Source organism: Somniosus microcephalus, unplaced genomic scaffold (assembly GCF_052327205.1).
Source record: "Somniosus microcephalus isolate GS21.2 unplaced genomic scaffold, FLI_Smic_1.0 unresolved_chr1, whole genome shotgun sequence".
In the NCBI taxonomy this organism is placed as follows: Eukaryota; Metazoa; Chordata; class Chondrichthyes; order Squaliformes; family Somniosidae; genus Somniosus; species Somniosus microcephalus.
In genome coordinates, this window is record NW_028225179.1 from 115,522,225 (window position 1) to 115,543,781 (window position 21,557).

The window sequence follows — 21,557 nt, forward strand, 5'->3', positions numbered from 1 at the left end:
CCAAAATTGTACACAGTACTCCAGGTGTGGTCTCACCAAGGCCCTATATAATTCGAGTAAGACTTCTTTACTCCTGTACTCAAATCCTCTTGTAATGAAGGCCAGCATACCATTTGCCCTCCTAATGGCTTGCTGCACCTGCACATTCACTTTCAGTGACTCATGTACAAGGACACCCAGGTCCCTTTGAGCATCTGCATTCCCCAATCTTTCACCATTTAGGAAATACTCTCCCTTTCTGTTTTTTTCTACCAAAGTGGATAACTTCACATTTATCCACAATATATTCCATCTGCCATGTTCTCGCCCACTCACTGAGCCTGTCGAGATCCCCTTGAAGCCTCTTCACATCCTCTTCACAACTGACACTGCCACCTAGCTTTGTATCATCAGCAAATTTGGAAATGTTACATTTAGTCCCCTCATCCAAATCATTGATATAGATTGTGAATAGCTGGGGCCCAAGCACTGATCCTTGCAGTACCCCACTAGTCACAGCCTGCCATTCTGAAAAAGACCCGTTTATCCGTACTCTTTGTTTTCTGTCTGTTAACCAATTCTCAATCCATGCTTGTATTTTACCCCCAATTCCATGTGCCCTAATTTTGTTTACCAACCTCTTGTGTGGGACCTTATCGAAGGCCTTCTGAAAATCCAGATACACCACATCTACCGGTTCCCCTTTGTCTACTCCACTAGTTACATCCTCAAAGAACTCCAATAGGTTTGTCAAACAGGATTTCCCTTTCATAAATCCATGTTGACTCTGCCCAATCTTTCTATTAGTTTCTAAGTGCCCAGTTATTGCATCCTTTATAATAGATTCCAACATTTTCCCAACTATTGATGTGAGGCTAACAGGTCTGTAGTTCCCCGTTTTCTCTCTCCCTCCTTTCTTAAATAGCGAGGTTACATTTGCTATCCTCCAATCTGCAGGAACCGTTCCAGAATCTATAGAATTTTGGAAGATGACAACCAATGCGTCCACTATCCCAATGGCCACCTCTTTCAAAACCCTAGCATACAGGTGGAGCTTTTATTGAAAAGAAAGACTTGCATTTATATAGCACCTTTCACGACCACCGGACGTCCCAAAGCGCTTTACAGCCAATGAAGTGCTTTTTGAAGTGTAGTCACTGTTGTAATGTAGGAAACGCGACAGCCAATTTGCACACAGCAAGCTCCCACAAACAGCAATGTGATAATGACCAGATAATCTGTTTTTGTTATGTTGATTGAGGGATAAATATTGGCCAGGACACCAGGGATAACTCCCCTGCTCTTCTTCGAAATAATGCCGTGGGATCTTTTATGTCCACCTGAGAGAGCAGATGGGGCCTCGGTTTAATGTCTCATCCAAAAGATGGCACCTCCGACAGTGCAGCACTCCCTCAGTACCGCACTGGAAATGTCAGCCTAGATTCTGTGCTCAAGTCTCTGGAGTGGGACTCGAACTCACGACCTTCTGACTCGGAGGCGAGGGTGTCTACCCACAGAGTCCCAGCAGACACAACTGAGACTGTTGCCCCATGTCCACTGCCGGGCTCGCCCAGGATGAGGAGGTCACAGTGGGAGCAGCGGTGGTTTTCATTCCCATAATCTACAACCGCAGGGCGAAAAAAACCTCTGCCACCAACGAAAAGATTGCTCATCCCTCAGCTTTATGATGCATCGCCGTGGTTCTAATAAGTAGAAAGGATGGCACAGTTGGATATTGCTTCTCTATGAAAACCGTTAAAAAAAGCAACCCTTCCGATCTCTAGCCATTCTCTCCGTTATATTTACGATTCTGCGGCGTGACATTGAATAAAGGAAAAACAGAGTTCGGGCAAGTATGTCGAGTGATTTGGTTTTCTCTATCCTCTCACTGAACACATATGGATATTTTGTACCCAACCCTATGTGGTAAAACCCTCCTTCAGAGAACTCAGTGAAACCAATTGGACAATGGATTGCATTTAATACTGAGCTCACATAAGCATTAGCCTGTGATAATATAAAGCGGGGCAACTGTATGCAAAGTCCTTTGGAACAAAATGGCAGGGCAATTTTGACCAAAAAACCCAAACATGGGGCCAACATTTGACTTCCCGTGGGCGGATGTCTCCGACCTGCAAAAATTCTATGAATGTACCTGGTGGCCCGGGAGATACGGAGACTCGCGCTCCTGGGCCTCTCCGGGTACGCTCGGGCAGAGCTCCACGTATCCCGGGGGTGAACGCGGTTTGAAAGTGCCCCTGGGACCACTGGGGTCGGCCCAACCAATAAAAGAAGGGAAGCCCCATTCATACTTACGGGTGTTTTGTACGTACGGAATCCCCAGAAGTATGAATGGGGTTCACTTAAAAAATACCCCAACACATGAAATAAAAAAATGTTTAAATGACATATTTTAAATGAATTAAAATGCCATTTAATTAAATATTTTAATCAAAAATTTAATGTTTATTTTGAAAAAAATAGTTTTTTACGGGGCTCAAAATAAACTTACCTTATTGAAGAGTATTTTTAATTTATAAATGAGTGATAAAGTTTTATTTTTCTGTTTTTTAAAACTCTTATGCTGGTGAAAGCAAGCCTTGCGCTGATTCTACCAGGCGTAAGAATTTCACAGGCATTCAGCGGGCGGCAGTTGGGCAAATAACGCAACTCTCCGCCCGCCCGCGGAGGCCCATCTCCCGGGGCTGTGGAGGATCTGTCGAGAGGATTCCTGACAGATCGCACATTCCTGGTTTTAGCACGTGCGCTTCGCAGGCCTAAACCCGGAACCTGCGCGGCCCCTACAGGCGCGAACACACCTCATTCGTACCCATAGGGATCGCAAAATACGGCCCATGATAATTGATTAAAATAGCTAACATCACCGCGATATTTTCTGGAGGATTGCTTAGAATCCTACAGCGCAGAAGCAGGCCATTCGGCCCATCGTGCCTGTGCCGGCTCTTTGAAAGAGCTATCCGATTAGGCCTACTCCCTTGCTCTTTCCCTGTAACCCTGCAAATTTATCCTTTCCAAGTATTTATCCAATTCCCTTTGAAAGTTACTACTGAATCTGCTTCCACTGCCCTTTCAGGCAGCGCATTGCAGATCAGAACAACTCGCTGCGTAAAATAAATTCACCTCATCTCCCCTCTGTTTTTTTTTGCCAATTATCCTTAAATACTCTGGTTACCAACCCTTCTGCCAGTGGAAACAATTTCTCCTTATTTACCCTTCATCAATTTGAACACCTCTATTAAATCTCCCCTTAGCCTTCTCTGCTCTGAGGAGAGCAATCCCAGCTTCTCCAGTCCATCCACGTAACTGAAGTCCCTCATCCCTGGTCCCATTCTAGTGAATGTCCTCTGTGCTCTCGCTCCAAGGCCTATTCAAATATACATGATACTGATCTTTGAAATCACGTTGCTCATATTTCAGTTGCTTCGCTTGCAATCACATGGTTAGCAAACCTTGAAGTTGACGAAATTTCAGTAGAATACTTTCCATTTAGGGCCATAACTAAGACCACCTATTTCCACCTCAGTAACATCGCTGGTCTCCGCCCTTGCCTCAGCTCATCCGCTGCTGAAACCCTGATCCATGCCTTTGTTACCTCTAGACTTGACTATCCCAACGCACTCCTGCCTGGCCTCCCACATTCCACCCTACGTAAACTTGAGGTCATCCAAAACTCGGTTACCCGTGTCCTAACTCGCACCAAGTCCCGTTGGCCCATCACCCCTGTGCTCGCTGACCTACATTGGCTCCCGGTTAAGCAGCGCCTTGATTTTAAAATTCTCATCCTTGTTTTCAAATCCCTCCATGGCCTCAGCCCTCACTATCTCTGTAATCTCCTCCAGCCCTACAACCAACGTTGTCTGCCGATCCCGGGAACTGGCTTTTCCAATGTGAAATTTCGTGCATGCGTGAAACTGTGAATGGGCCGCACAGCCTGTTAAAGGGACCGTGCACCCAAATTTAAAATTGGGGCGAACATTGCCTACAACCTCCCCGAGATCGCCGCGCTCCTCTAATTCTGCCCCCTTGAGCCTCCCTGATTATAATCATCCCACCATTGGCAGCTATGCTTTCAGCTGCCAAGGCTGTAAGCTCTGGTATTCCCTGCCTAAACTTCTCCGCCTCGCTACCTCTCTCTCCTCCTTTAATACACTCCTTAAAACCTGCCCCTTTGACCAAGCTTCCTGCCCTAATATCTCCTTATGTGGCTCGGTGCCACACGTTGTTTGATAATCGCTCCTTTCTACGCTAAAGGTGCAATATAAAAACAAGTTGTTGTTGTTAAACTTGCCTGGATTGATAACCTTTAGCATCCGTTTCCACACCGTATACTGCAGAGGTCCAAGAGATTCATGTAGATTCAGATTAACACCGACTTCTGTGGGTTTGACGTACGTCACCTCCGTTCTGTGTAAATAGTGACATTTGTGCAATGTCATTGAATCTAATTGAATGTTGTCTGTAATCTTTCATTAAAAACATATACATCAGAAATATATGAATAAACTGCGGGTTGGGTGAGATATTCCATTCTTATTTAAATATGAATTCAAAGTATGCTTGGCGAGATAACGCTTTGGTGAGCTTTCAAATACGACTACTTTCATAGGACAGGAAAAGCTTATAATGGGATCTCTAGCTTGACTATCAATTCGACGGCCTCCTGAGATTCCGAGTGGAGAGCTGAGGTGCCTCCCGTCAACAGATCTTAGTGGAGTGGGCAGGTCGGTGTGATGTGTTCCGCGGTGTGGGACTCATGGCTACAGTCGCACTTTGGGCCGCCCCTCATCTTCCACTTGTGGGGCAGGTCGCTGCATCGCCCGTGCCCTGGGCGGATTGGGTCGAGCGCTGTGCTCCGGGTGGATTGGGTCCAGCGCTGCGCTCCGGGCGGATTGGGTCGAGCGCTGTGCCCTGGGCGGATTGGGTCGAGCGCTGTGCCCCGGGCGGATTGGGTCGAGTGCTGTGCCCCGGGCGGATTGGGTCGAGTGCTGTGCTCCGGGCGGATTGGGTCGAGCGCTGTGCTCCGGGTGGATTGGGTCGAGCGCTGTGCCCCGGGTGGATTGGGTCGAGCGCTGTGCCCCGGGTGGATTGGGTCGAGCGCTGTGCTCCGGGCGGATTGAGTCGAGCGCTGTGCTCCGGGCGGATTGAGTCGAGCGCTGTGCCCCGGGTGGATTGAGTCGAGCGCTGTGCTCCGGGCGGATTGGGTCGAGCGCTGTGCTCCGGGCGGATTGGGTCGAGCGCTGTGCCCTGGGCGGATTGGGTCGAGTGCTGTGCTCCGGGCGGATTGAGTCGAGCGCTGTGCCCCGGGTGGATTGAGTCGAGCGCTGTGCTCCGGGCGGATTGGGTCGAGCGCTGTGCTCCGGGTGGATTGGGTCGAGCGCTGTGCCCCGGGCAGATTGGGTCGAGTGCTGTGCTCCGGGCGGATTGGGTCGAGCGCTGTGCTCCGGGTGGATTGGGTCGAGCGCTGTGCCCCGGGCGGATTGGGTCGAGCGCTGTGCCCCGGGCGGATTGGGTCGAGCGCTGTGCCCCGGGTGGATTGGGTCGAGCGCTGTGCTCCGGGCGGATTGGGTCGAGCGCTGTGCTCCGGGCGGATTGGGTCGAGCGCTGTGCTCCGGGTGGATTGGGTCGAGCGCTGTGCCCCGGGTGGATTGGGTCGAGCGCTGTGCCCCGGGTGGATTGGGTCGAGCGCTGTGCTCCGGGCGGATTGAGTCGAGCGCTGTGCTCCGGGCGGATTGAGTCGAGCGCTGTGCCCCGGGTGGATTGAGTCGAGCGCTGTGCTCCGGGCGGATTGGGTCGAGCGCAGTGCTCCGGGTGGATTGGGTCGAGCGCTGTGCCCTGGGCGGATTGGGTCGAGTGCTGTGCTCCGGGCGGATTGAGTCGAGCGCTGTGCCCCGGGTGGATTGAGTCGAGCGCTGTGCTCCGGGCGGATTGGGTCGAGCGCTGTGCTCCGGGTGGATTGGGTCGAGCGCTGTGCCCCGGGCGGATTGGGTCGAGTGCTGTGCTCCGGGCGGATTGGGTCGAGCGCTGTGCTCCGGGTGGATTGGGTCGAGCGCTGTGCCCCGGGCGGATTGGGTCGAGCGCTGTGCCCCGGGCGGATTGGGTCGAGCGCTGTGCCCCGGGTGGATTGGGTCGAGCGCTGTGCTCCGGGCGGATTGGGTCGAGCGCTGTGCTCCGGGCGGATTGGGTCGAGCGCTGTGCTCCGGGCGGATTGGGTCGAGCGCTGTGCTCCGGGCGGATTGGGTCGAGCGCTGTGCTCCGGGCGGATTGGGTCGAGCGCTGTGCCCCGGGTGGATTGGGTCGAGCACTGTGCTCCGGGTGGATTGGGTTGAGCGCTGTGCCCCGGGTGGATTGGGTCGAGCGCTGTGCTGCGGGTGGATTGGGTTGAGCGCTGTGCCCCGGGTGGATTGGGTCGAGCGCTGTGCTGCGGGTGGATTGGGTTGAGAGCTGTGCTCCGGGCGGATTGGGTCGAGCACTGTGCTCCGGGCGGATTGGGTCGAGCGCTGTGCCCCGGGTGGATTGGGTCGAGAGCTGTGCTCCGGGCGGATTGGGTCGAGCGCTGTGCTGCGGGTGGATTGGGTCGAGCGCTGTGCTCCGGGCGGATTGGGTCGAGCGCTGTGCCCCGGGTGGATTGGGTCGAGCGCTGTGCCCCGGGTGGATTGGGTCGAGAGCTGTGCCCCGGGTGGATTGGGTCGAGCGCTGTGCCCCGGGCGGATTGGGTCGAGCGCTGTGCTCTGGGTGGATTGGGTCGAGCGCTGTGCTGCGGGTGGATTGGGTCGAGCGCTGTGCTCCGGGCGGATTGGGTCGAGAGCTGTGCTCCGGGCGGATTGGGTCGAGCGCTGTGCCCCGGGTGGATTGGGTCGAGCGCTGTGCCCCGGGTGGATTGGGTCGAGAGCTGTGCCCCGGGTGGATTGGGTCGAGAGCTGTGCCCCGGGTGGATTGGGTCGAGCGCTGTGCCCCGGGTGGATTGGGTCGAGAGCTGTGCCCCGGGCGGATTGGGTCAAGCGCTGTGCCCCGGGTGGATTGGGTCGAGAGCTGTGCTCCGGGTGGATTGGGTCGAGCGATGTGCTCCGGGCGGATTGGGTCGAGCGCTGTGCTCCGGGTGGATTGGGTCGAGCGCTGTGCTCCGGGTGGATTGGGTCGAGCGCTGTGCCCCGGGTGGATTGGGTCGAGAGCTGTGCTCCGGGTGGATTGGGTCGAGCGATGTGCTCCGGGCGGATTGGGTCGAGCGCTGTGCTCCGGGTGGATTGGGTCGAGCGCTGTGCCCCGGGTGGATTGGGTCGAGCGCTGTGCCCCGGGTGGATTGGGTCGAGCGCCGTGCTACGGGCGGATTGGGTCGAGCGCTGTGCTCCGGGCGGATTGGGTCGAGCGCTGTGCTCCGGGTGGATTGAGTCGAGCGCTGTGCCCCGGGTGGATTGGGTCGAGCGCCGTGCTACGGGCGGATTGGGTCGAGCGATGTGCTCCGGGCGGATTGGGTCGAGCGCTGTGCCCCGGGTGGATTGGGTCGAGCGCTGTGCCCCGGGTGGATTGGGTCGAGCGCTGTGCTCCGGGCGGATTGGGTCGAGCGCTGTGCTCCGGGTGGATTGGGTCGAGACCTGTGCTCCGGGCGGATTGGGTCGAGCGCTGTGCTCCGGGTGGATTGAGTCGAGCGCTGTGCCCCGGGTGGATTGGGTCGAGCGCTGTGCTCCGGGCGGATTGGGTCGAGACCTGTGCTCCGGGCGGATTGGGTCGAGAGCTGTGCTCCGGGTGGATTGAGTCGAGACCTGTGCCCCGGGTGGATTGGGTCGAGCGCTGTGCTCCGGGCGGATTGGGTCGAGCGCTGTGCTCCGGGCGGATTGGGTCGAGCGCTGTGCCCCGGGTGGATTGGGTCGAGCGCTGTGCCCCGGGTGGATTGGGTCGAGCGCTGTGCTCCGGGCGGATTGGGTCGAGACCTGTGCCCCGGGTGGATTGAGTCGAGCGCTGTACTCCGGGCGGATTGGGTCGAGCACTGTGCTCCGGGCGGATTGGGTCGAGCGCTGTGCCCCGGGCGGATTGAGTCGAGCGCTGTGCCCCGGGTGGATTGGGTCGAGCGCTGTGCCCCGGGTGGATTGGGTCGAGCGCCGTGCTATGGGCGGATTGGGTCGAGCGCTGTGCTCCGGGCGGATTGGGGCGAGCGCTGTGCTCCGGGTGGATTGGGTCGAGCGCTGTGCCCCGGGTGGATTGGGTCGAGCGCCGTGCTACGGGCGGATTGGGTCGAGCGATGTGCTCCGGGCGGATTGGGTCGAGCGCTGTGACCCGGGTGGATTGGGTCGAGCGCTGTGCCCCGGGTGGATTGGGTCGAGCGCTGTGCTCCGGGCGGATTCGGTCGAGCGCTGTGCCCCGGGTGGATTGGGTCGAGAGCTGTGCTCCGGGTGGATTGGGTCGAGCGATGTGCTCCGGGCGGATTGGGTCGAGCGCTGTGCTCCGGGTGGATTGGGTCGAGCGCTGTGCTCCGGGTGGATTGGGTCGAGCGCTGTGCCCCGGGTGGATTGGGTCGAGAGCTGTGCTCCGGGTGGATTGGGTCGAGCGATGTGCTCCGGGCGGATTGGGTCGAGCGCTGTGCTCCGGGTGGATTGGGTCGAGCGCTGTGCCCCGGGTGGATTGGGTCGAGCGCTGTGCCCCGGGTGGATTGGGTCGAGCGCCGTGCTACGGGCGGATTGGGTCGAGCGCTGTGCTCCGGGCGGATTGGGTCGAGCGCTGTGCTCCGGGTGGATTGAGTCGAGCGCTGTGCCCCGGGTGGATTGGGTCGAGCGCCGTGCTACGGGCGGATTGGGTCGAGCGATGTGCTCCGGGCGGATTGGGTCGAGCGCTGTGCCCCGGGTGGATTGGGTCGAGCGCTGTGCCCCGGGTGGATTGGGTCGAGCGCTGTGCTCCGGGCGGATTGGGTCGAGCGCTGTGCTCCGGGTGGATTGGGTCGAGCGCTGTGCTCCGGGCGGATTGGGTCGAGACCTGTGCTCCGGGCGGATTGGGTCGAGAGCTGTGCTCCGGGTGGATTGAGTCGAGACCTGTGCCCCGGGTGGATTGGGTCGAGCGCTGTGCTCCGGGCGGATTGGGTCGAGCGCTGTGCTCCGGGCGGATTGGGTCGAGCGCTGTGCCCCGGGTGGATTGGGTCGAGCGCTGTGCCCCGGGTGGATTGGGTCGAGCGCTGTGCTCCGGGCGGATTGGGTCGAGACCTGTGCCCCGGGTGGATTGAGTCGAGCGCTGTACTCCGGGCGGATTGGGTCGAGCACTGTGCTCCGGGCGGATTGGGTCGAGCGCTGTGCCCCGGGCGGATTGAGTCGAGCGCTGTGCCCCGGGTGGATTGGGTCGAGCGCTGTGCCCCGGGTGGATTGGGTCGAGCGCCGTGCTATGGGCGGATTGGGTCGAGCGCTGTGCTCCGGGCGGATTGGGGCGAGCGCTGTGCTCCGGGTGGATTGGGTCGAGCGCTGTGCCCCGGGTGGATTGGGTCGAGCGCCGTGCTACGGGCGGATTGGGTCGAGCGATGTGCTCCGGGCGGATTGGGTCGAGCGCTGTGACCCGGGTGGATTGGGTCGAGCGCTGTGCCCCGGGTGGATTGGGTCGAGCGCTGTGCTCCGGGCGGATTCGGTCGAGCGCTGTGCCCCGGGCGGATTGAGTCGAGCGCTGTGCCCCGGGTGGATTGGGTCGAGCGCTGTGCCCCGGGCGGATTGGGTCGAGCGCTGTGCCCCGGGTGGATTGGGTCGAGTGCTGTGCTCCGGGCGGATTGGGTCGAGTGCTGTGCTCCGGGCGGATTGGGTCGAGCGCTGTGCTCCGGGCGGATTGGGTCGAGCGCTGTGCCCCGGGTGGATTGGGTCGAGAGCTGTGCTCCGGGCGGATTGGGTCGAGCGCTGTGCCCTGGGCGGATTGGGTCGAGCGCTGTGCTCCGGGTGGATTGGGTCGAGCGCTGTGCTCCGGGCGGATTGGGTCGAGCGCTGTGCCCCGGGCGGATTGGGTCGAGTGCTGTGCTCCGGGCGGATTGGGTCGAGTGCTGTGGTCCGGGCGGATTGGGTCGAGCGCTGGGCCCCGGGCGGATTGGGTCGAGTGCTGTGCTCCGGGCGGATTGGGTCGAGCGCTGGGCCCTGGGCGGATTGGGTCGAGCACTGTGCCCCGGGCGGATTGGGTCGAGAGCTGTGCCCCAGGTGGATTGAGTCGAGCGCTGTGCCCCGGGCGGATTGGGTCGAGAGCTGTGCTCCGGGCTGATTGGGTCAAGCGCTGTGCCCCGGGTGGATTGGGTCGAGCACTGTGCCCCGGGCGGATTGGGTCGAGCGCCGTGCTACGGGCGGATTGGGTCGAGCGATGTGCTCCGGGCGGATTGGGTCGAGCGCTGTGACCCGGGTGGATTGGGTCGAGCGCTGTGCCCCGGGTGGATTGGGTCGAGCGCTGTGCTCCGGGCGGATTCGGTCGAGCGCTGTGCCCCGGGCGGATTGAGTCGAGAGCTGTGCTCCGGGTGGATTGGGTCGAGAGCTGTGCTCCGGGTGGATTGGGTCGAGCGATGTGCTCCGGGCGGATTGGGTCGAGCGCTGTGCTCCGCGTGGATTGGGTCGAGCGCTGTGCCCCGGGTGGATTGGGTCGAGCGCTGTGCCCCGGGTGGATTGGGTCGAGCGCCGTGCTACGGGCGGATTGGGTCGAGCGCTGTGCTCCGGGCGGATTGGGTCGAGCGCTGTGCTCCGGGTGGATTGAGTCGAGCGCTGTGCCCCGGGTGGATTGGGTCGAGCGCCGTGCTACGGGCGGATTGGGTCGAGCGATGTGCTCCGGGCGGATTGGGTCGAGCGCTGTGCCCCGGGTGGATTGGGTCGAGCGCTGTGCCCCGGGTGGATTGGGTCGAGCGCTGTGCCCCGGGAGGATTGGGTCGAGCGCTGTGCTCCGGGCGGATTGGGTCGAGCGCTGTGCTCCGGGCGGATTGGGTCGAGCGCTGTGCTCCGGGTGGATTGGGTCGAGCGCTGTGCTCCGGGTGGATTGGGTCGAGCGCTGTGCTCCGGGCGGATTGGGACGAGACCTGTGCTCCGGGCGGATTGGGTCGAGAGCTGTGCTCCGGGTGGATTGAGTCGAGACCTGTGCCCCGGGTGGATTGGGTCGAGCGCTGTGCCCCGGGTGGATTGGGTCGAGCGCCGTGCTACGGGCGGATTGGGTCGAGCGATGTGCTCCGGGCGGATTGGGTCGAGCGCTGTGACCCGGGTGGATTGGGTCGAGCGCTGTGCCCCGGGTGGATTGGGTCGAGCGCTGTGCTCCGGGCGGATTCGGTCGAGCGCTGTGCCCCGGGCGGATTCGGTCGAGCGCTGTGCCCCGGGTGGATTGGGTCGAGCGCTGTGCCCCGGGCGGATTGGGTCGAGCGCTGTGCCCCGGGTGGATTGGGTCGAGTGCTGTGCTCCGGGCGGATTGGGTCGAGTGCTGTGCTCCGGGCGGATTGGGTCGAGCGCTGTGCTCCGGGCGGATTGGGTCGAGCGCTGTGCTCCGGGCGGATTGGGTCGAGCGCTGTGCCCCGGGTGGATTGGGTCGAGAGCTGTGCTCCGGGCGGATTGGGTCGAGCGCTGTGCCCCGGGTGGATTGGGTCGAGTGCTGTGGTCCGGGCGGATTGGGTCGAGCGCTGGGCCCCGGGCGGATTGGGTCGAGTGCTGTGCTCCGGGCGGATTGGGTCGAGCGCTGGGCCCTGGGCGGATTGGGTCGAGCACTGTGCCCCGGGCGGATTGGGTCGAGAGCTGTGCCCCAGGTGGATTGAGTCGAGCGCTGTGCCCCGGGCGGATTGGGTCGAGAGCTGTGCTCCGGGCGGATTGGGTCAAGCGCTGTGCCCCGGGTGGATTGGGTCGAGCACTGTGCCCCGGGCGGATTGGGTCGAGCGCCGTGCTACGGGCGGATTGGGTCGAGCGATGTGCTCCGGGCGGATTGGGTCGAGCGCTGTGACCCGGGTGGATTGGGTCGAGCGCTGTGCCCCGGGTGGATTGGGTCGAGCGCTGTGCTCCGGGCGGATTCGGTCGAGCGCTGTGCCCCGGGCGGATTGAGTCGAGCGCTGTGCCCCGGGTGGATTGGGTCGAGCGCTGTGCCCCGGGTGGATTGGGTCGAGCGCCGTGCTATGGGCGGATTGGGTCGAGCGCTGTGCCCCGGGTGGATTGGGTCGAGTGCTGTGCTCCGGGCGGATTGGGTCGAGCGCTGTGCTCCGGGTGGATTGGGTCGAGCGCTGTGCTCCGGGCGGATTGGGTCGAGCGCTGTGCCCCGGGCGGATAGGGTCGAGCGCTGTGCTCCGGGCGGATTGGGTCGAGTGCTGTGCTCCGGGCGGATTGGGTCGAGCGCTGTGCCCCGGGCGGATTGGGTCGAGTGCTGTGCTCCGGGCGGATTGGGTCAAGCGCTGTGCCCCGGGCGGATTGGGTCGAGCACTGTGCCCCGGGCGGATTGGGTCGAGCGCTGTGCCCCGGGCGGATTGGGTCCAGCGCTGTGCTACGGGCGGATTGGGTCGAGCGCTGGCCTCCGGGTGGATTGGGTCGAGCACTGTGCTCCGGGCGGATTGGGTCGAGTGCTGTGCTCCGGGCGGATTGGGTCGAGCGCTGTGCTCCGGGCGGATTGGGTCGAGCGCTGTGCTCCGGGCGGATTGGGTCGAGCGCTGTGCCCCGGGCGGATTGGGTCGAGCGCTGTGCCCCGGGCGGATTGGGTCGAGCGCTGTGCTCCGGGCAGATTGGGTCGAGAGCTGTGCCCCAGGTGGATTGAGTCGAGCGCTGTGCCCCGGGTGGATTGGGTCGAGCGCTGTACTCCGGGCGGATTGGGTCGAGCGCTGTGCCCCAGGTGGATTGAGTCGAGCGCTGTGCCCCGGGTGGATTGGGTCGAGCGCTGTGCTCCGGGCGGATTGGGTCGAGCGCTGTGCTCCGGGCGGATTGGGTCGAGCGCTGTGCTCCGGGCGGATTGGGTCGAGCGCTGTGCTCCGGGCGGATTGGGTCGAGCACTGTGCTCCGGGCGGATTGGGTCGAGCGCTGTGCTCCGGGCGGATTGGGTCGAGCGCTGTGCTCCGGGCGGATTGGGTCGAGCGCTGTGCCCCGGGTGGATTGGGTCGAGCGCAGTACTCCGGGCGGATTGGGTCGAGCGCTGTGCTCCGGGCGGATTGGGTCGAGCGCTGTGCTCCGGGCGGATTGGGTCGAGCGCTGTGCTCCGGGCGGATTGGGTCGAGCGCTGTGCCCCGGGTGGATTGGGTCGAGCGCAGTGCTCCGGGCGGATTGGGTCGAGCGCTGTGCCCCGGGCGGATTGGGTCGAGTGCTGTGCTCCGGGCGGATTGGGTCGAGCGCTGTGCTCCGGGCGGATTGGGTCGAGCGCTGTGCTCCGGGCGGATTGGGTCGAGCGCTGTGCTCCGGGCGGATTGGGTCGAGCGCTGTGCCCCGGGTGGATTGGGTCGAGCGCAGTGCTCCGGGCGGATTGGGTCGAGCGCTGTGCTCCGGGCGGATTCGGTCGAGCGCTCTGCTCCGGGCCGATTGAGTCGAGCGCTGTGCCCCGGGCGGATTGGGTCGAGCACTGTGCTCCGGGCGGATTGGGTCGAGCGCTGTGCCCTGGGCGGATTGGGTCGAGCGCTGTGCTCCGGGCGGATTGGGTCGGGCGCTGTGCTCCGGGCGGATTGGGTTGAGCGCTGTGCTCCGGGCGGATTGGGTCGAGCGCTGTGCTCCGGGCGGATTGGGTCGAGCGCTGTGCCCTGGGTGGATTGTGTAGTGTCCGTGTGTTGATAGAGGCACTGAAGACAGGAGTTGGTTCGTAGGTGTTTACTAAGCAAAGTCTGGAGGGGTACCAACGGATATAACACAATATACAGGCTTATATAGCCCGAGTGGCCATTACCGGCATTACAGCACATATGGGGCTCTTAAAGGCACATACACTACAATTCCTCCCCTTTTAGCTAACCAGTACATCATATCTTAAGTAATTATTAATTACATGTTATAAGAAAAATAATATACACATTGCTGTAGTTAATTAATTATAAGTCAGTCTCTCTGGAGGCTCAAATTTCTCTCCACGGATGTTGCCTGACCTGCTGAGTTTTTCCAGCATTTTCTGTTGTTATCTCTGGAGGCTTCCTGACTCGGTCCGGAAAACGCCTCGGTGGTGTAGTAGTTTCTGGTGGTGTAGTAGGTTCTTTTGGCAAGGCTGATTCAGCTTGAATGCCAGTGTCAGGTTCATCGGGTTCCAATATCACCGGATCGGAGGTAGATATGGGTATCTCTACTTCATCGTTCGGCGTATAGAGTTGTGGTGTAGGTTGTCCCTTTTCGGATGACTCTTGGTCAGCATGGTGCCTTATTATGCTTTCTCCGATATCCACGGTATACATCAGTGGTCCTAGTCGTGTGCAGATAGTTCCAGGCTGCCATTTCTCGGTACGGTAGTCCCGGGCCAAAACTTGTTGACCTATCTGGAAGGTTCTAGCTGGCCTTTCATTCATGCCTTGAAACTGCCGGTTCTCCACGTCCCTTCTGATGTTGGGCTTGACCAAATCCAGCCGGCATCTTAGGCTTCTATAGAAGAACATCATGGCGGGAGTTTGGTTGGTAACCATATGTGTTGCATTCCTGTATGCGAACAAGAAGTTATCCACCTTGTGCTGAAGTTTTATGTCTTCATTACCCATGGCCTTTATGGCCTTCTTGAAGGTCTGGACAAACCTTTCAGCCAATCCATTGGTGACGGGATGGTATGGGGCGGACGTGTAGTGCTTAATCCCATTGTTTTTTAAGAACTTCCTGAATTCCTCGGACACAAATTGCGGTCCATTATCAGAACAGATCTGTTCCCGCAGCCCATTCCTGGCAAATATGGTCCTTAATACTGTGATGGTTTTTTCCGTGGTGGTGGAGGACATCTTTATTACCTCCGGCCACTTGGAGTGTGCATCAACCGCGATTAAGAACATTGAGTCCATAAATGGACCAGCAAAGTCGATGTGTACCCTTTGCCAGGGAGATGAGGGCCACTCCCATGGATGTAGAGGGGCTTGTGGTGGAGCGTTTTGGACCTTCTGGCATCCTAGGCAGCTCTTGGTCATTTCTTCGATGTCTCCATCGATACCTGGGCACCATACAAACACCCTGGCTAGGTTCTTCATTTTCACTCCACCCAGATGCCCCTCGTGAAGCTCCTTTAGCACTTTATCCTGGAGTTTGGGTGGAATCACCACTCTGGATCCACACATCAAGGTTCCTCGGCACACTGACAGCTGTTCTCTTCTTTGCGAGAATGCTGGCAACAGTGGTTCGCCATGTGCTGGCCATCCCTTCACTGTCAAATCGTAGACTCGTGAGAGAGTCGGGTCATTTCTCGTTTCCCTTTCAATGGCAGAATTTGTTACTGGTAGACATTCCACTATGGTAGAGTGCAACATCTCCACTGGGTCCACTGTAGGTGCCTCTTCTACCGTTGGCAACGGTAGGCACGATAAACCGTCAGCATTCCCATGCTGTTTTGATCCTTTGTATTCCATGTTGTATTGGTGTGCCCCTAGAAAAAGGGACCACCTCTGTAGCCTTTGCGCTGTCATAATGGGAACACCATTTTTAGGGTTGAATATGGAGATGAGGGGTTGATGGTCAGTCAATAAGGTAAATTTTTGTCCGTGTAGGTAATGGTTGAATTTCTTCACTCCCCATACCAGGCTGAGTGCTTCCCTGTCGATTTGGGCATACTTACGCTCAGCTGAGTTCAATGAGCGTGACGCAAAAGCTATCGGCCGTTCCGAGCCATCAGGGAATTTATGCGATATACTGCTCCTATGCCCTAAGGGGATGCATCGCACGCCAGTCTGATTGGCAGTGATGGGTTGTAATGAGCCAAAACTTCTTTGGATGTGATTAAGTCTTTGCATTTATGGAAGGCACGTTTGCAGTCTTCGTTCCATTTCCAAATTACTCCTGTTTGTAGCAGTTCATTAAGAGGGTGTAGAAGAGTTGATAAGTTCAGTAAAAATTTATGATAGTAATTTATTAATCCCAGGAACGACCTTAATTGTGAAACATTTTCAGGTGCTGGGGCTTTTATGACCACTTCAATTTTTTCAGGTGACTTATGCAACCCTTCCTTAATTATTATGTGGCCACAATACGGTATTTGATTTCGGAAAAATTTGCACTTGGGGCGATTTGCTCGTAGGCCCCGTTCTCTCAGCCTAGTGAGCACCTGCTCCAAATTGGCAAGGTGCTCGTTGTCGTTTTCTCCTGTTACAAGGATGTCGTCTAGGTAGCATTGAGTCCCCGGAATCCCTTGGAGGACTTGCTCCATAGCTCTTTGCCAGATAGCTGGAGCGGATGCTACTCCGAAAACCAGTCGATTGTACTGGTACAGACCTTTGTGTGTATTTATCGTGAGATATTTTTTAGAGGCCTCTTCAACCTCCATCTGTAGATATGCCTGTGCCAAGTCAATTTTGGCGAAACGTTTCCCTCCGGATAGTGAGGCGAAAATATCTTCTATCCTCGGAAGAGGATACTGTACCGTGTGAAGGACCGGGTTTACAGTCACCTTGAAGTCTCCACAGATGCGAATTTTTCTCTGTTCTTCAGATTTATCATTCTTCAATGCTTTCTTCATGACTGGGACGATGGGTGTTGCCCACTCGCTCCAATCTATTTTAGATAATACGCCTGCATTTTCCAAATTCTCCAGCTCTGCCTCGACTGCTGGACGAATTGCGTATGGCACTGGTCTTGCCTTAAAAAACTTGGGAATTGCTGCATCTTCCACTTTTATTGAGGCGGTGATGCCTTTCAAGGTTCCTAGTTTCTCTTGAAACACTTCCTTGGCGTTGGCCAAGATGTCTTTTAATCGTTCAGGTATTACGTCATCATTTTTTTCCTTACTGGTCACCGTCAGTGCCTGAATGGAGTGCCAGTCTAAACGTATTTTCCTGATCCATTCACATCCCAACAGCGGTGGACCACCATCTTGTAGAACGTATAAATACAACTTCTGTATTTCCTTGCCGTTGTATACAACAGGCACCCTTATTTTTCCTTTGGGGTATACTTTCTGCCCCGTATATGTTTTCAAGATAATGGATGTGTCTTTTAAAGGTATATGCAGAAATAGCCGCTCGTAATCCCGTCGATTTATGACGGTCAGAGCTGATCCTGTATCTAGCTCCATTTTAACTGGGGACCCTGCTATTGTGAGGGTAACCCAAATGGTCTGGTAATCTTCTTTGGCAATTACATTATGTAATTTGAGAGAGCTTAGTCTCTTGTTCCCGGAGTCGCTATCGCTCTTCTGGTCTTCGGAGCTACTGTCCGTCATCATTTGTACCTTTCTGTGCTTTTCCTTATTGATTCTTTTCCTGTTAGTGGATTTTTTGTTTCCAGATCGGCACACACGTGTAATGTGTCCCATCTTTCCGCATTGCCTGCATGCTTTGTCCTTGAACCAGCAGTCTCTCTGGTCATGGGTGGATCTGCCGCAGTGATAACATCTCTCGAAACCCCGTGTGATTTTATGGGTGCTGAAGTCCTGTGGCTTTTGCTGTATCTCTGCAGCTCCTCTTGCACTGAAAGCCTTGTCCAGTGTTAAATCTTTCTCAGAAAATAGCCTTTTATGTGTTCCTACACTCAGGAGACCGCAGATGAATTTGTCTCGCAGAGAATCTGCCAGTCCTGCCTCGAATTGGCAGTGTAGGGTATCAACAATCTCCTTAAAATTCTTGTCCATCGGTTCGGCTGGAGTGATTAAGTTTTGTAACAGCTTGTATGTCTTTGCGCCCATTAGATCCAGAAGTACTGAAGCTTTTTTTTCATCTTCTATTCCATTTGCGGTGCAATATAACTCCACTCTTTCCACATATGTGGTCCAATCCTCTATCTCGTTATCAAAAGCATCAATATTGCCAGAATTAGGCATCTTAGAAAAGATATGGTGCTTCCCGCGCTTTTCTTTCTTTTCTGCAGAAAAGATATGGCGCATCCCGTGCTTTCCCGCCACTGCTGCCGATGACAGCGCTGTTTCCCGCGGTTTCCGTTTTTATTTGTTTATTTATTTACAGTTGGAGACTTGTTCCCGCCGGACTCTCTCTGTTGGTCTGAACGCCGACCTGCTTGCAGCCGCGGCCGCCTCCTGAGTGCTCCCTCCCCGTCTGTTACTGCTTGCCTCCGCCCCCGCTGCTTGGCCCAGCTGTAGAGCCAGCCGCTGGAGCCCCAGCCTGACGCCCAGGAAGGATTACCGCAGTACCTGCCACCAGCTTGGCCAGCTGGTGAAACAACACCTTCTTTCACTTCTTGATTCTTCTGGACGCCAGAAGAATCGATGTCCTTGAGGTGCTGCCGAATTGTAGGTAAGTCCGTTTCCACTTCGTCGCCACTGTAGTGTCCGTGTGTTGATAGAGACACTGAAGACAGGAGTTGGTTCATAGGTGTTTACTAAGCAAAGTCTGGAGGGGTACTAACGGATATAACACAATATACAGGCTTATATAGCCCGAGTGGCCATTACCGGCATTACAGCACATATGGGGCTCTTAAAGGCACATACACTACAGATTGGGTCGAGCGCTGTGCTCCGGGCGGATTGGGTCGAGCGCTGTGCTCCGGGCGGATTGGGTCGAGCGCTGTGCCCCGGGCGGATTGGGTCGAGCGCTGTGCCCTGGGTGGATTGGGTCGAGCGCTGTACTCCGGGCGGATTGGGTCGAGCGCTGTGCTCCGGGCGGATTGAGTCGAGCGCTGTGCTCCGGGCGAATTGAGTCGAGCGCTGTGCTCCAGGCGGATTGGGTCGAGCGCTGTGCTCCGGGCGGATTGGGTCGAGCGCTGTGCACCGGGCGGATTGGGTCGAGCGCGGTGCTCCGGGTGGATTGGGTCGAGCGCTGTGCCCTGGGCGGATTGAGTCGAGCGCTGTGCTCCGGGCGAATTGAGTCGAGCGCTGTGCTCTGGGCGGATTGGGTCGAGCGCTGTGCACCGGGCGGATTGGGTCGAGCGCGGTGCTCCGGGTGGATTGGGTCGAGCGCTGTGCCCTGGGCGGATTGAGTCGAGCGCTGTGCTCCGGGCGGATTGAGTCGAGCGCTGTGCTCCGGGCGAATTGAGTCGAGCGCTGTGCTCCGGGTGGATTGGGTCGAGCGCTGTGCTCTGGGCGGATTGGGTCGAGCGCTGTGCACCGGGCGGATTGGGTCGAGCGCGGTGCTCCGGGTGGATTGGGTCGAGCGCTGTGCCCTGGGCGGATTGAGTCGAGCGCTGTGCTCCGGGCGGATTGAGTCGAGCGCTGTGCTCCGGGCGGATTGAGTCGAGCGCTGTGCTCCGGGCGAATTGAGTCGAGCGCTGTGCTCCGGGTGGATTGGGTCGAGCGCTGTGCTCTGGGTGGATTGGGTCGAGCGCTGTGCACCGGGCGGATTGGGTCGAGCGCGGTGCTCCGGGTGGATTGGGTCGAGCGCTGTGCCCTGGGCGGATTGAGTCGAGCGCTGTGCACCGGGCGGATTGGGTCGAGCGCGGTGCTCCGGGTGGATTGGGTCGAGCGCTGTGCCCTGGGCGGATTGAGTCGAGCGCTGTGCACCGGGCGGATTGGGTCGAGCGCGGTGCTCCGGGTGGATTGGGTCGAGCGCTGTGCCCTGGGCGGATTGAGTCGAGCGCTGTCCACTGTCTGCGAGAGAGGTCGAAGCCAGGGACCTCTGCTGCTGGGTCAGTGATGAGGTGTTGGTTCCTTAACGTTGCATGCGTCCCACGCTTCCGTCCGTCTGGGGATAGTGGCTGGTATTATGGAGGATTAGTTAGATAGTGTTCAAATTTAGTGCTACACATTCATGTTCTTAATGTTGACTGTTGCTTCCCACAAAGAAATTGTGCTTGACTTTGTCGTGTCTAAACAGGTCACAGAATCAGAGGATGATGCAGCACAGAAGGAGGCCATTCGGCCCGTCGTGCCTGTGCTGGCTCTTTGGTAGAACGATCCGATTAGTCCCACTGCCCTGCTCTTTCCCCATAGCCCTGTAAAAAAAATCTCTTCAAGTGTGTATCCAATTCTCTTTTGAATGTTAATACTGAATCTGCTTCCACCACCCTTTCAGGCAGCACATTCCAGACCACAACAACTCGCTGTATAAAAGAATATTTCCTCGTGTCGCCTCTGGTTCTTTTGCCAATCCCCTTCAATCTGTGTCCTCTGGTTACCGGCCCTACAAGACAGCGATCGATAGATTTTTGGGCACTAAGGGAATCAAGGGATATGGGGATGTACGGGAAGGTGGAGATGAGGTAGAAGATCAGCCATGATCTCACTGAATGGTGGAGCAGGCTCAAAGGGCCAAATGGCCGACTCCTGCTCCTATTTCTTATGCTCTTCTGCCAGTGGAAAGAGTTTCTCCTTACTTACTCTACCAAAACCATTCATGAATTCAAACACCTCTATCAAATCTCCCCATAATCTTCCCTGCTCTAAGGAGAACATCCCCAGCTTATCCACTCTCTCCACATAAACTGAAGTCCCTCAGCCCTGGTACCATTCTAGTAAACCTCCTCTACACCCTTTCCGAGGCCTTGGCATCCTTCCTAAAGCGTGGTGCCCAGAATTGGACACAATACTCCAGCTGGGGCCTAACCAGTGGTTTATAAAGGATTCAGCATAACCTCCTTGGTTGTTGAGTGTTTTTAATCAAAGATAGGTTATGTCCTCATAATCCCACAGAGTTCTGGTTTTAGCATATGACGAAAAGCCCCAAAGAAAGAGTCCAAACTGGAATCAAAGACTTTACGGGTTCCCACGATAGTCTGCAGTGACATTCTGAACATTGCTCGTAGCTCTTTTTGCCGATACTCCGTCTGTTAGATTACTCGCAACACCTCTCACCCTTTGGGTAAAGAAATTCTTTCCTATCTGTTTGAAATGTACTTCTCACTAACTTAAATTTCTACCCTCTGGCCTTCCTTCCTGAGTTATTTTGAAGCAATAATCTGAGGACCTCATCCATGCGATTCATTATTTTATACCCTTTCAACACCTTCTTTCTAGAAAGTAGCGGTTGTGCTTTCTAATCCTTCCAGAAAACTAATTCCAGGGGGTAATTTTAACCTGACCCGCCGGTTGGGAGGCTGATGGGATCGGGGGGGGGGGGGGGGGCAATGCTAGTTTTACTCTCCATTGAAGCCAGTAGAGATTAACATCAGACGGGGTGTAAATCAGACATTCCACCCAATCCCATGGGATTCCTGCCCGGCGAATCAGGTTAAAGTTGCCTCTACCTCAACACCCTTCCCAACATAATTTTTGAGTGTCCAGAATTCAGCAGACTATTCCGTGTAGTAAGAACATAAGAAATAGGAGCAGGAGTCGGCCATTTGGCCCCTCGAGCCTGCTCCGCCATTCAATAAGATCATGGCTGATCTTCTACCTCAACTCCACCTTCCCGCACTAATCCCATATCCCTTGATGCCCTTAATATTCAAAAATCTATCGATCTCTGTCTTGAATATACTCAATGACTGAGCCTCCACAGCCCTCTGAGGTAGAGAATTCCAAAGATTCACCACCCTCTGGGTGAAGAATTTCTCCTCATCTCAGTCCTAAATGGACGATCTCTTATTCTGAGACTGTGACCCCTGGTTCTAGACTCCCCAGCCAGG

The 21,557-nt window shown here is 57.0% G+C and overlaps 1 protein-coding gene across 1 annotated transcript in view; it reads right to left on the bottom strand.

Moving 5' to 3' along the window:
• The window catches only part of LOC147095729 (E3 ubiquitin-protein ligase TRIM39-like), a 43,447-nt gene that overhangs the window by 7,215 nt on the left and 14,675 nt on the right, over positions 1-21,557 (bottom strand). Inside the window, exon 5 of the mRNA XM_085974778.1 lies at positions 4,289-4,404. Within this exon, the coding sequence (XP_085830904.1) occupies positions 4,289-4,404 (116 nt within the window). The remainder of the gene's footprint in view (positions 1-4,288; positions 4,405-21,557) is intronic.